Below are 15,614 nucleotides of genomic sequence, written 5' to 3' on the forward strand. Positions count from 1 at the left end.
GGTTCTTTCAAGTCAAATGGTTCAGATAGCAGCTGGTTTAGGAAAACAGCACAATTAACAAAACAGCCGAGTGCAATGTATGCATTTTCGCAATTTAGGCATATTGTAGGCTATGTATTTCTTCCTTCATGGGAGTAGTATCAGTAGTAGTTACTGGGAGTAGTAGTTTAACAGTTTGAGCATTATGTCTTCCAGATGACTGGGTTAAGGAAGGTACATCCACACAAATGTATTATTAACAGCTTAGTTGTTTATGCGAGGGGAAAAGACAGTGTTGGTATTGGCAGATGCTCAAGGTTGTGGCATCCCGAATCACATGTAGGTTTGTGGAAAACAGGCAACACAAGGATCCAACTGGGACTAAAACATTGCACTTTTGAGTCAGTTGGCAGGTGTAATTTGTTGCAGGTATCATACTGAAGTATGATAGCAGCAACCAATCCCAGAAAAGTATTATACATATTTTGCATTAGCAAAGTTTAACCACAGTTGGAATATGGTTTGCTTAAAAAACTTGCAGTACTGTAGAGCAGACAGCATGGTTGGCATGGATAAGACTTTAAACCTTATGCGTACTGAACCATGTTCAGATTGGACTTTTCAAACACACATTACTATGCATTAAACATATAATGGGATCTTCAGTGGAAAAAAATCTCACCCTCACCAAGTCAAGGCACATTTTCTTGCAGTCACTCAGAACTGCTGATGAGACACAACACACTTTGCTCTGCTCCCAGTGTTAGCTAGTTGGGCTGCCCTGGCCAATTTTGAAGACTGGGTGAAGTCTCAGCCTCCTCCTGCCTAAGCAGATTTTGTATTGAATAATGGTTACAGATGGGAGCAGACAGAAATACTTCTCCTGCTGTGAGAAACGGTCACCAGACTGGAAACCATCAGTAGTTAATGAGGACATGGACAAGGGTTGAAAAATTGGTGCACCACAAATTGACAGCTGAGTATTTAAACATTAATGTTAAGTATTCTTCTAGCTGGGAAATAACACAACCTTTAAGACTATGACATGGCTGAAAACTGGTTGGATGAGGAAAAAGGGAAGGGATGACCTCGTTCTTAGACTCAATCCTCTCCGTCGCTGAGGATGCAAATAGGAGATTCCAGAGGCTTGAAAACCTCCAGTGTGACTTATCTCTCTCTGCTCAACGTTTTATCTCTTTGCTGTCCACGCAGCTCCGTTTCATCTCAGCCTGTCCTAAGTAGCTGTAATTAGAAGGAGAGGGTGGTCTCTGTAGCAGCAAACAAATATCTGTCATCCACTCTGATTGTATCTTTTCCTACTGTCATGCCTTTCTCTGTGACACCTTTTTTCAGCCCCAGTATTAAGCATTTATAAAATATGGTTATACAACTATTATAATATAGTTGTAAACAGATATAAGTGCATTTTAATGAATACATTTGTCAACAACTAGGGCTACTCTTATGAAACATATGTAACTAATGTATAAACATTTTATGAATATTTACAATATAATATACATATATTTACATATTTTTTTAATACATTTATTTATTTATAAATGTCTTCATCACTCGCCATGACAACTGGGAGAACACATTCTGCTTATGAAGGCTAAGTGATGAAATGTCTTCATGAGTATTGAACATATTTATAAAGTGTTTTAAAGCTGCCTGAGAGTGATATCGTGTATAAAAAGTTAAATGTTTTCAAAGATAATGTCATTAAATATGATTACTGTGTCACATTGTGTTATTAATCATTCAGTTACAGATGCTTCACACAATATATATATTATAGATGTTGACAAATACATTAATAAACACTTGTATCTGCTTACAGCTACATTATAATGTGTTATAAACTATTACATGTTTGCATTCAGTGCTGCTGATAAGTGCCAAATATGTGTGGTTTAAGTAAAGTGTTGCTTTTTCAACATCTAAGCTCTTAGTCTGCTTGAGAAGAAATGGAACCAAAAGCAGGATGCTCCCCAGGCTTTCTGCTATTAACGGTTATTAAAGCATCCCAACTGCAGTCTGCAAGCTATTGGGAACCTTACAGCACTTTGTATCCCCCTAGTGGAAGCAACAGATCTTACACCCTTGTTAATAACAGCTGGCTGCATTTGAATTCAGCATGCAGTTATCATGTCCCTCGTCCCACACCCCACTCTGCTCACCGTGCAGCTTTCACAGAAGCATTATAAATAGTACTCAGGAATCAAATATTTATAATTTCAATTCGTGTGTCCCTCCCTGCAGTGGACACATACTGCTGCTCCTAAAGCACAAGAAGAAAACGCCACGGATACAGTTAACCCACACAAAAAATTTAATACCCTTCGTGAGGGGATAAATGGTCCAAACTTTGACATACTAAATAGGGAGAGGCGTGATGACACAGGTTTTTAATGTAAAAACTTGCAGCCAACACCCAAATGCTTTGTAAAAAGTCATGTGACATATGACTTACTTACTTACATAGTTAGTACACATACACCAATGTTTTAATATACTTATATATGTCTTTTTTGTTGGTTGTCTTTTTATCTAGACCAGCCAGATACAGTACCGATTAATATACAGTCACATCTGGAACAATACCTATTTAACATCATACAGTCCGACCATCAAAGAGGAATCCACGGGTGGTTTCCAGGTCCATCCTCTCTATGCTAACATTAGAAATCGGCATGTGTAAAATCCTGTTCTTTTTTTTTAATTATTATTATTATTGTATAGACTGGTGGTGATACTTGTCCTTGTATCTCGTGTCTTCTGTGCAAAAGTTTTTTTTTTTTTGAAAGAACCCAAAACATGATTGACATAACAGGATACCTGGCTGTTCACTTTACAGTTATGATTACGTTTTCTTTTTTAAACAATTAAACAGTCACATCCAAACGCCACGCTCCCTTGGCATGTCACAGAAAAAGGAGAAAAAAAAAAAAATCCAACGAAATGCTTCCCATTATCAGGGTGGGAGGCAATGATAGAGAGGAAGGTTTATGACTACAGTGAGCAGCATCCTCCATTCGTACATTTTTTTTTCAGAATAAGGCACTGCTGCATAAAGAAAGGACATGGCCAACAAACCTCTCTGGGAGTATGATGGGGAGGCAGGATGGAGGGAGACTGTGTTCTTCTCCAGCAACTCACAGAAAGTTTGCATGTGTAAGTAAATGTGCTTGTGTTTATCATTTGCTGTGCGCAAGAGAAAAGTGTGTGTTATATGGCATGTAGACGTATTTGTGTTTTTACACGTGTATGTTTGTGTGTGGGGCTGAGCCGTTTCTTTCCCGGCTACGCTGCTTTTCCTCAGACTGTGCTCTCAAGCATCCACTCAGTGCTGCTGAACGTAACTCTCCTGTTGGCGAGCGGCGACGACTCCATGTTGAGCTGGTTGGTGGACTTGTGCCACCTCGTCCTCGCTCTGCGTGGGTAACTATGACTCTGAAAAATGGAGTAATCCCCTCCATCGAAAGAGAATCTGTGCCTAGTTCGTGCCAGCTCATTAGGGAGCAATCCCATGTTGGCCAGGGTACTTTTTTTGTCCTTGAGCCTGGGAGCCTCCTTGGTGCCAGCGTTGGGGCCTATGAGACACAGGGACATGGTGGAGCCTGTCAGGCTACTGTCCGTCTGTGTGTCCTCAGATGGGGGGCCAGAGCACTGTGCATCCAGGCTGGTTCTTCTCTTCAGCTTGTCTGCAGTCAGGGGTGGCAGCTCCACCTCCAGGATGGCAGTGGTGGCTGCTGGATCCTCTCTCTTCTCATTGTCCACCCTCAGCACAAGTGCCATGCACACTTTGGGCGCCTGGGCTTCACGCTGGCCTTCATCAGAGGGCTGCTTAGAGGCAGAGCGCTGGAGCCGCTGCTGGCTGCCATTGGTCTGGGAGTGCATGCTGGAGCTGACCTTGGTCTTGCTGTCCTCTGGGCTGCTGTAGGCCTTGTAACGGATCATCAGGATGATAATGAAAACCAGCACTGAAGCAACAATTATACCACCAATAATGATGATCATGGTGCCTCCCAGGAACTGGCTGTGCATGAAGCGGCACTGGCTGACCTCACTGGCCGTGTGGAACTGCACACAGCCAACCACACGTGTGGCTGTTAATGATGTGATGCCGTCGTCGTAAACCGCCAGCACACAAAGGTCATACTCTCGCCCCGCGGCCAGATCATTGATTAAGAAGTTCTTGCTGGTAGATGGGATCATTCTGCAGAGAAAAGAAACATAGTGCGGCGGTGAAGATGTAGACAATTAATCATCAGAATTACAACGCCCACATTTGCTGATTTGCATAAGGTGCATTAAATCACACAAAGGTGTCAGTTCCACACAACGAAAAGACAACAGGGCCATCGCAGCTCTAGCATTAAATATCACTCATTCTGGTAGAGAACAATAAAAAGCACAACACTTCATTAAAGTTGACTTATGAAAGAATATTTTATATTATAAAATAGCGGTGAGAAGTTGCTCTACTGGGTTTGTGTATGAAATGACAGCAAGGGTAAACTGCAAGGTGATAAACAAGGCAGAGGAGGCTCGTTGTCTAAAGAATATGCCACAACAGCTGCAGGCTGCAGGACAAGTGACGCATGATGTGAAGGCAGTTTTGATGTGTGAATACGTAAGGTCCCATTTCGTTGGCAACTGCAAGATTACATGCCTCTAAATACAATGGAGAAAGGCACTGTCTTCAGGTCAACATTGGCGTTAATATAATTAGAAGCTTGTTCCTTTTCCCTAAAGGGGGGCTTTGATGGTTATCATTTGTAGGTAATAATGTACCACCTAAAGACAAAACAACACTCAGCTTCATGCCTAAACCGGATGAGAAAATTATACAGGAGGCCAACTCATTATATCTGATAAACCCTAAAAAAAAAAAAAAAAAAAAAGAAAGTCGACTATAATTAACTTGCTCCATGAATACATAAATCCTGAAATACTTCTCAGTGTATCAGATTCAGTTAATCTGCGTCACATATTGCATAAGAAACACATCAAACTTATTCTCATATTTAAAACAGTATTTTAAAGGTTTGCAAATGTTTATACTCACTGTTTTAAAAAGAGAGAGCTCATTATGCATACCCACCACAAGTATTGATTTTGCCATATTTCTCTATATTTACACTTTATATATTACACATTGCAACTTAACTTATACAATATATTGACCTTGTGCTTTCACAGTATTTTTTCTTTTTTGCAACCAATCAGAGGTAGAAAGTAACTCAAGTACTGTACTTGATGTATTTTCATCGTATGATACTTAATACTCCTGCTCTACCACATTTCCGAGTGAAATATTAAACTTTTTACTCCACTACAGTACATTCATTTAACGGATATAGCAGCTACTTCTCAGATTAAAGAACCAGTGTGTACGATTTTGTGGCATCTAGCAGTGAAGTTGCAAATTGCATTTGAATACAATTTCGGCCTTCCAAGCGTGTAGGAGAAACTATGGTGTCTGCAAAAAAACACAGGTTCTATCTAGAGCCAGTGTTGTCAGTTCTGGGCTACTGTAGAAACATGGCAGTTCAACATGGTGGACTCCATGAAAGAGCACCCGCTCCCTCTGTAGATAAAAATGTCTCATTCTAAGGGAACCAAAACACAACAATTCTTATTTTCAGGTGATTTTATACCAATGAAAACATACCTATGAATATTATATTCCATTTCTGCCAATAGATCCTCTAAATGTTACACACTGGACCTTTAATACTTTATAAACAAAACATATAGTCAGCCTATAAACTATGATGGCTCCACCTTGACTACAACATTAAAATACTGCTGACATTTTAATATATCAATAATACCCATCAATCACAATGATCATATAATTTAATAAAATACTCTGAAAAAAAGGCATTTTGGATAATAAGTAATTTTGCTTTTGATACTTGAATTACATGTAATTGCCTATACCCTGGAGTGGAAAGAAACAAAGTACATTTACTCAGTTCACTACAGTTCTGAGGTACTTTGCTTGATTATTTCTGTGTTTCTTTAAACTTTATTCTTCTCCTTGTACTGTCTGGTCTGACAGCTGTGGTTACTTTGTTTTTTAAGTTAATATTTTACATTAAAAGTATGACCATGTTATAAAATACAATGCATTGTTGGGGCCCCTTGATTCAGATGTCTATGAAATGTTATAAGTCACACCAAGTATATCTTCTCTAAATAACAGTTTGAAGACCAAATTATTATTATAATTATATAATTATTATCCAGTATTTCACAAATAAATCTTAGATTAGATAGCTAGATTAGAGTGTATAGCAAAACTTTATTTCTAGTTTCCTCACATTAATCCTCTCACAACCCCTCAGATTTATTTTGTGACCCTTTGAAAGGGCCTCACCCTCAGGTTGGGAACTACTGGACTAAACTGCTTAAGTGTATATGAAGTACCTAAAACTAGCTGCCTACACATTGATGCATCTGTGTTAAGATGCCATAATATATCATTCATAGGGGTGTTCTTTTCTGCAGGAGTACTTTCTATACATTTTGCTAAAAGTAGGACTTTTACTTTTAATATTATTATTAATATTAGTATTTTCATAGTGTGTTGTTGCTACTTTACCTACATTAAGTAAATTATCTTCTACCACTGCAACCAAGCCTATCATTAGACAACCACATCTTATCACACTCGGTGTTTCAACCAATTAATCCAGACACTTGCTAATGATACAAACAGTTACATGCAGTGAAGCAGTTGGCCCTCATGATATGGTTTATTGTCGTATTATGTTTTAATGATGCTGAAAAGGCCCTTTTAGTCCTTTAGAGTGCTGGACTCCACAATATATTTAGCTGATTGCAAAAATCTATTCAAATATCAGAGCTCATTTTTTTGTGCGTCTGTGCACTATACATTTTATGCATATTACAACAGATTTTAATGCATTTTAATTTATGGAAAAACATTCTTCCTCTGTATATCTCTCAGATTACACTATAGGGGTTCTGCTTATTTCTGGACATACTTAATCACTTTGCATCTTTGGGATCTGTCAATCTGCCATAATGTACCTCCGTGTCATTCAGCAGATGGTATCTCCAGATGTCTCACCTTTCCTCATGTCCCTGCTCTACCAGTCCCTCCCCTCCCTCCATCCAGCCTCCTCCACCATGACTTACCTGTACACCAAAGTATCATCTGCCGTACTGTTGTACTGAATCTGGTACATTCTAATGCCGGGGATATGGCGTTCAGATGGCCAACGGATCACAGCGGAGGATGAGGTCAGCTCATTGACCATCACCCTCCTGTCCTGCTTGTCGTAGCCCTTGGTGTCGTTGCCAGATTTGGAGGAGGTGGTGATGTCTGAGAGGCCGGGGTCCTCACGCATGTGGCCTGTGTTGTTAACAAACAAGGGTAAGGGGATCATGTTGATCTCAACAGCAGCTGTGGCGATGCCTGCAGCATTGGACGCCACACAATTAAATGCCCCGCTGTCCTTCAGGGTGGTGATGAGAATATCAAGGGTGCCATTATCATACAGGATGGTGCGGGAGTTATTATGCACCAGCTTGCCGTCTGGTGACCGCCAGTGAATATCTGGGTCTGGATCACCCACGGCTTTGCATTTAAGAGTCACACCCTGCCCTTCCATCACAAAGGGCTTAGTGGAAAGATGTTTAGTGATCAGCGGAGGCTCACAGATAAACTCCTCTTCTTGGATGGACCAGAAATACTTGTCCATGAGGTGCTCTGGTGAGGCACAGGTCTCCAGATCATCCTCCCTTGTCAGTCTGCGGAGCCACAGGAGCTCACAGTTACAGTGAAGGGGGTTTCCACCAAAGCTCACAGCCAGGGTGGAGGAGCTGGAGCCCTTGGCGTCAGACAGTACCTGTGCGTGCTGGAACAGGCTGTCTGGTGGCAGCTTCTGCAGCCTGTTAGAGGTCATGTCCAGGCGGACCAGCTTGGTGAGCAGCGTAAAAGTCCCTGCTCCAATGTGGTCAATGAGATTGTGGTCCAGCGTGAGCGTGTTAATGTTGGTCATTCTGGCTATGGCTTCCCAGGGAAGGGTGCGCAGGTTGTTATTGGACAGATCCAAATCCTCTATCGTGGAAACAAACTCATCAAAGGCGGTGGCAGCCACCTGGTGGATCTGGTTGTTTCCGAGGATGAGGTGCCGCAGATTGATGAGGCCTTTAAAGTGGTCGGTCTTTATCACACTGAGTCGGTTTCCATCCATGTGGAGCGCCCGCAGGGATCGCAGGCCAACAAAGGCGTGGGGGGTGATCTGGCTGATGGTGTTACGGGACAAGGTGAGGTGGACCAAACTAGTCATGTTGAAAAAGTCTTTCCTGCGGATGATCGTGATGAAGTTGTCGGTGAGTCGCAGCTCAACGGTCTTTCGGTCGATTGTCGGCGGTACGAACAACAGACCAGTCTTAGCACAGAGCAGAGTCAGAGTTGGGGAGAGGTGCTGGCAGATGCAGCGGCCGGGGCAGCTGTATCCCTTCACCAGAGCTGCACACAGCAGCACACACACAACCAGCCGCTCCATTGTTGATCGGTTTCCAGGTCCTGTATGTGAGACAAATGGAAATAAGAGAGACACTGAGTCAAAAAATAGAGATCTTTGAATTAATAAATAGCATCATAGGCTTTATGAGAGCCTGCTGCAAAAATCCAGAGTCTGACCAAGATTGCTGAGACAGCCAGCAAGGTATCAATCACACAATGAAATGGAGCTTTTCTAAAATAATGGCACCTGGGATGATGAAAGGCTGCGCCAACACTGTCAGAAACCCATGTCTCTGTAGCCTTTTAATGGAAATAATAGAATGTTTTTCGTGCCACCAGGCTGCATCACCACTGAACCATATCATTTCTTGAATGATCACAGGACGGTTTTCCTATATTAGGTAAGGTATATGCCATGTACATTTCTATCATGTTACAGGGCTTGTGTGTATTTCTTGCTCTGAATTCGACATCAGGATGGAGAATTAAAGGTAGAAAAGGGCACTTGTCAACAGTGCTCCAGGATTTTTATGACCTTTTCATGCTCTCTGCTCGCCCTGTGCTTCTGAGATGTACTGCAAAATTAGACAGAAACCTGTCATGTAAATCACGGCAACAGAAAGTAAAGGTGAAATCTGTGGAAATATGTCTTGTTTTCGAGTCAATCCGATGAAGCCATCGAGGATGTTCTGAATCTCTGATTCCCATTTAGAAGTATTGATTTCAGTCTCGGAGAGAACACGCCTGTGGTGACAGGAGTAAAAGTGATCCTCTGCCATAATAATAAGAGACCCCTGTGGAACACAAACGGTGATGTGCTGATGCCAAATTGTCAGTGGTTTTTACCCTCTCTGGCATCCATCTTGATTGCTAATGCCTTAAGCTTCATTGTTGATGAGAGAGCCTGTTAACGCTGATAAAGTAAACGGATGACAGCTGACTTCACTTTTCTAGGTTTAAAGAATAACATAAGGGTTCCTACATCCCACCGCCCCATCAAACCCCACAGGGTGACACCTTTGATCCATGCTAGATCCAATGTGTCAATCAACAGCAATGTCTCTTTTTAATTCACACAGGAGAAGTTGGCTGGGGTTTTTAAACACAAACTGTGCCTGTTTTTTGATGCTACCTCCAATTTGTCATGACTAATTTTAGAGCCTCTTTATCCACCATGTTGAGGTGGTGCTGACGTCCGTAACACCACCAATTTTGTCCCCCATTGGGCCCAAAGCGAAAGCATCTCAGTTTCACAGTACCAATACCCCGAAATTAAATTTGATTGAAAAATGACTGGAATATTTTACGTGCCACATTCAGCCAAATTTCATAGCAGAAACACAGTACAAGCCAAGCTCTCTTCCCTTTTCATATGCTTTAGACAAAGACTGTTTTCACCTATTTTTTTAAACTAAACTAACTGTGTCTGATAAGAAGTGTTGGAGATGGTGAGAGAGGTGAGAAATCTGTGAGTGCATCTGCTGTCATTTAAATCAACCTGGGTTGTGGCATTTGCATGCCTGCAATGAAAATGACCAGTATCATCTTCTTTTGTGCTCTCTTGCACACACACACACACACACACACACACACACACACACACACACACACGCATGCACACCTGCTGGCTGGCTACTAAGTGACAGACAACAGGGCACCTCGTTAACTATGAAATACTGCTGTCCAATCAGAGTTCTCATTAAAATCTGGGTCCGTCTGATGTCATTTTCTGAGGGAAGTGGAACAGCTTGACGCAGAAGTTCAACTCAGTGGGAGAGTTTTCTCAAAGGTTGTTGATCAAATTTACTCAACACTGACCAATTCGTTCTACTTTATACCACATTTCTGTAGACTATTAGACTGCATTAAAGAAAGACACAAGAAATACTTCCCTCCCTCCTTGTTCTCCTTCTACACGCTGAAACAGAACCACCTTAACTGTTTGAAATTGAAAAACATTTCTCCTGTGCAAATTATTCGACAAAGAATATACACAACAAACCATTTCTAGTGCAAAAACACACACTAGGTGGTAGACTGTGTGAGAAATTTTCCAACCCCCCCCCAGAGAGAATTTATTTATTTAGCAACGCTCCTTTATTGTTGGCAGCACAGTGTGCCTGCCTTGTCTAAATTAATTCCCCAGATTTTCTTTTTTTAAAGACGCTGGGAAAGCTAAAACAATAAAGTAGGCTACAGTAGTGCATACTTCCTGTTAAATAGGCTCCTATAAGAGCTATAGTAGGGTGACAGGGTCTTTTGTTCAGATTTAATCAGATTTAGTTAAATTTCAATATAATAGTGGCCTTGCTTGATTGTGTTAGTTTTCCGATGGTAACTAGGCCACAAAGCTCATGGTTTCTCAGAAGACCATCTGTACCAGAGCATTTCCTGCCACACCGTCGAGGATACTCTATTGATCTTTCAGCATCTCAGGAAGGGGGGTTGGAGGAGGGGGGGCTTTGTTGCCACGGCAACTCTGGTGTAGAATGTAGGTCTTTGAATTGCATTAAGATGATGTTGAGCTGCCCGAAAAGCAAGGCTTCAATCTTAATGGGTGCTGAGGAGGTAAGAAGGGACGTTAACAGATGTAGGAATGGCCGAGTGAAATTAAAAGAAAAGGGCAGCTCCGCTTCACATTTCTATTTCTGTTTTTATTGCTTAATAACAGTGGCGGCTACAAAATCTATATGTCGACAACAGGAGAGAACACAGGGTGAACTGGAGTTTAGGTTTGTTTTTGTGTCCAGTCATGCAGGAGGACAGCCATTCACAGGGGATTACTTAGATACATGCATGTAGAAATAGAAATAGCTTGTATTCACATTCGGACATATTCAAAAACAGAATCAACTAAATAGAAATGAACACACATTTACATACACCCATGCAAACAGTGGCACCCATGATAAATAAAACAACAACAGGCCTATAAACCTATGTGGCTGTGAAAAGTCTACATTCTCTTTAGCGAGCTTTAAATACTGGTTTTACAGTGTAGTTACAAATCAACTTTATGTGTTAACAATTTAAGTTAATCCTTCTTTGGCATTATTATTTCTTACAGTTTGAAATTTGAAGATTTGGACCCCTTGAGACACCCAGGAGTGAACCCGTCATTCATCACTATGCTCAAGTTTTCAAAATTCGGATCCATCCCACGCCATTAAATCTATCGTTGGCTACAGAAGGCCGATTTGCTACAAGTTTGAATGATTAAAAAACCCTGCAGAAATAACCCGAATATGAGATCTAAAGATCTAACATTATATTTAATTTATTTTTAATATTTAATATCTGCAAAAACAAAGTCCTATACAAGTTTTGTTTTACATATGTTTTTTTTGCCTCTAAAACCCAGCTTACAATGCATATCAGACTTAGTAAAGAAATTTCAGATATATGTGACAGCTAAGTAGCTTTCCCTGTGGACACAAATGCCTGATGACTCTCATCAGTATTAGAGGTGCATTTGAGTGGGTGGGAAAACAAGCATGAATAATAATAATTTAAAAAAAAGTTAATTTAAATGCTGGAGGTTGTGTGAGATAACAAGCTGCTTTTTTTTCATGGCGTTGGCAGTACGCAGGATTGGGGGGGGGGCTTGCTAGCTTTCGGTGTTCCTGTCAGTGAAGACAGTTGTATACTATAGGGGAGGTGTTCTTATGATAGTAGGGGTCAGATAGGCCCGTTCAGTAAGGAGTGATAGTGCTTGTTTATTACCTTGCATTTTGATTCTGAGTTATAGCGTGGCCGATGCTGCTTGTACTGGGTGTGTCTAGGTTTGTATTTTCCGCTTGCACTGACATATACTGTATTCTTGGCTTTGAGGGTGGTTAATGCCTGCATCAGTGGGAGCTGTGTGGGGGTTCTCGGTCCCATGGTGCCCATTCAGACCTTCACTTAATTGTTTATGTTGAATAAAGGTTGTAAGTACTTCTGCTTAACATCTGGCGGTGCAGTGATTGTCCTCTTGCCTGGACCAAACTGAGTAAAATATAAAGAAAAAAAGGGTGATGGCAACTAGAGCTGAAATGATTAGTCAATTGATCAGTTAACAGAGAAGTTAATTATCAGCAATTTTGATTTTGATTAATCATTTAAAGGAACATTGTGTAGCATTTAGTGGTATCTAGAGGTGAAGTTGCAAATTGCAACTGAGTGAACACAGCTCACGTCAGTATTTGATGTTCTGGGAATGAGAACAGCCAGTGTTTGGTTTGGAAGCTCTTGACTACTGTAGAAACATGGCGAATCAACAAGGCATACTCCATTTCATGGCATTTCATTTTAAGCTAACAAAAACACAATGATTCCTATATTCCGGTGATTATACACCAATGAAAACACACCTATATATATTATATTCCATTTCTGCCAATAGAGCTCTCTAAATGTTACACACTGGTGAAAATGCCAAACTTTAATATTTAATTTTAGTTTAATATTTGGTTCCAGCTTTTCAAATGTGAGAATTGGCTGCTCTTGATTGTATCATTGTAAATAGAATATTTTAGGTTTTAGACCGTTGGTTGGGCAAAGCTAGAAATTCAACTTGGGCTCAATTGTGGCACGTGCTTTTTCACAATTTTCTTAAATTTTAATTAAAGAAAATAAAAAATAAATTAATGAATCCATAATAAAAAAAATAACAGCAACATTGTGCTACTCTAGAAGTTGCAAAAAAGGTTAATTACATTATCGTAGCTGATCCAGATCCATAAAAAAAACCCCAATCTGCTTGATTGTTCTGATCCCGATGCTGAACACAACTACTAATATTAAATGTTCTCTTTCACTAAACAAAAGAGACAATGCCCCAATCATATTTACATATAAGCACCATTCTGCACAAGGCATGTACATGTGAGCACAATACAACACACAGCCGCCCACACACACACACACACAAACACAGGAGAAAGCATGCAGAAACATAACTCACGCATTCATGTGTCTACATACAAACAAACTGAAGACACAAAGCAGTAAATGCCCAAGAGGAGAAAACAAAGAGAAGAATAACTTAGCTTTCAAGGTCAGATGTACTAATATAAATGTGTGTGTGTGTTTGTTCTCAACCTTACCAACAGAAAACATGAACAAAAGGTAAACTCTGATGCCTCTTAAAAATGCTCTTATGGTTCAGAAATTCACAAAGGAGCCCTGTTAAAAGAGGACACAAAAAGCAAGTATTTGTGAAATTTTCTTGAATAATCAGCAGCTTAAAGTAAGAGCTTAGAGAGCGTCACAAACAATGCAGTAGGAATCAAATGAAAGCTGAAAGATCCCGTCTCACACAGCTCGTGCTATTTCTGACTGTGAAACACCTTCCTGCTGCTGCATTAACACACACTGTAGCATCCAGTTTACACATTAAATAGGACAAACACCTGCAAGGATGATAGTGCAGCTTCACGATTTCTGAGAAAAACATCATGAAATCATGAAGCCCATCTTTTATGATCTAGAAAAAAAACTGCCAAAAAGAAATTGTTTGCTATTTCACCTTCTCAGTTACACCTCTAACATAGTGTTAGAAATTTTAATTAGGGTATCCATGAATTCTCCAGGATACTCTCATAATTAAATGACCAGAAAGAAGTAAGGGCTTTATAAATTCAACAGTTATCCGAGACAGCTAAGAATATCTCATAAATCTCAGAACTGTCACACGAGGAAAAACACACACCCGAGTTTGAAAAGAAATGAATACACCGATCAAATCTCTTAAATAATTGTCCTCTGTGAGAATAATGTATACGAGTGTTAACTACCGCCATTAAACTGTACAGGAATGTGCTATTACCTGCCATCTTATATTCACTCAAAATGAAATATGGCCTACTTGATGTATTCCTAACGTGGTGCCGATGGCTTCCTTTTTGGACGGCAGCTTTCTTCAGATGAACTTACTTAATATTACAATAGAGCTGAAATATTAATCGATAAACAGAGAAGGAACCGGAAGATATTTTGATAATTGATCAACCATTTGAGTCATTCTTTTAGTATAAATGTAGAATACATTATTCCAACTTCTCAACTGTGGACTTAGTTTCTTGTCTAATGTGATAGCAAACAGACAATTGGTAATTTTTGTAGATCAAATTATAAAAATATGCCCAAAAAAAATCACTAGTTTCAGCTCCTCCAATCAGAAAATGTATCATTTGTGTCTTTTGTTTCATTAGTTTTATTAGATATTATTAGTTATATTTAAGTATGTCTTAAATAGAGGTAATAACAGAGGAGGAACAAAGGTCCAGGGATGTTACCTGTTTGAGTAACTCTTCAAGGCAAAATAACAAAACAATTACATTTCTGAATTTCTTAGTCATCTGTTGCAGTAAATTAACTTTTTTTTTTTTTATCAAACAAAACAAGCGATATAAATATGTCTTCTATGGTTCTGGATGAATGAATATAATGGGTATTTACACTCATTTATGACACTTTATACACTATAGATAACACAATAATTGGTTAATCTAGAAAATAATCAGCAGTTTAATAATAATAATAAATAATAGTGGCAGTTGCAACTGGATTGCAGTTACAGTACAAGTTAGTTGAAGCAAAAACATATTTTGAAGGTGACACTGACAACAGTGATCGAATACAAACAATGCCTGAGTCTGTCCTTTCCTAAGAAAAACATCTGCCCAGAGCCGGTGCATTGTAAGGATATTTTCTGGACATGACTTTGTCAGGAAACCGTAAACGCCAATTAGACGGTGCAGGCAGTGAACTGCTAGCTGCCCTTGTGCAACTCTTGTCAGGATGCTGGCATAATTATTGACAGCCCGAGTTCATTGGAGTCAGCTCTGCCTCCACCAGTGGACGCCTAAACCGAGGCTCCACAGCCCCGGGGATTTCTGGTCGCATCTCATCAAGGGGGATGGGGGATATCGTCGTAAACAGGAGGAGCATTTGCATATTATAATTATGTCTGCATGCAGAGACGGTCTTCTCAATTACATCCCATTTAAAACTTTCAATGAGGAAGAATTTAGAAGCACAAACTATTGTGGCTCCATAAACTTTAATTGTAAGAGCTTCCCCAAAGAAGACAGAGAACATTAGGATTATATTGGCGCTGCGTAAATCATGCCTGCACTTG

The 15,614-nt window shown here is 40.1% G+C and overlaps 1 protein-coding gene across 2 annotated transcripts in view; it reads right to left on the reverse strand.

Moving 5' to 3' along the window:
• Window positions 1-2,291: 2,291 nt before the first annotated feature.
• lrfn1 (leucine rich repeat and fibronectin type III domain containing 1) overlaps window positions 2,292-15,614 on the reverse strand; it is a 103,570-nt gene continuing 90,247 nt past the window's right edge. For both annotated transcript variants that reach the window (XM_051397465.1, XM_051397464.1), the window contains 2 exons: window positions 7,156-8,551; window positions 2,292-4,201 (listed from right to left, as the gene is read on the reverse strand). In XM_051397465.1, coding sequence (XP_051253425.1) covers window positions 3,301-4,201; window positions 7,156-8,531 — 2,277 coding nt within the window. In that variant the 5' untranslated portion in view covers window positions 8,532-8,551 and the 3' untranslated portion in view covers window positions 2,292-3,300. The remainder of the gene's footprint in view (window positions 4,202-7,155; window positions 8,552-15,614) is intronic.

The sequence above is a fragment of the Dicentrarchus labrax genome, unplaced genomic scaffold, assembly GCF_905237075.1.
Source record: "Dicentrarchus labrax unplaced genomic scaffold, dlabrax2021, whole genome shotgun sequence".
In the NCBI taxonomy this organism is placed as follows: domain Eukaryota; kingdom Metazoa; phylum Chordata; class Actinopteri; family Moronidae; genus Dicentrarchus; species Dicentrarchus labrax.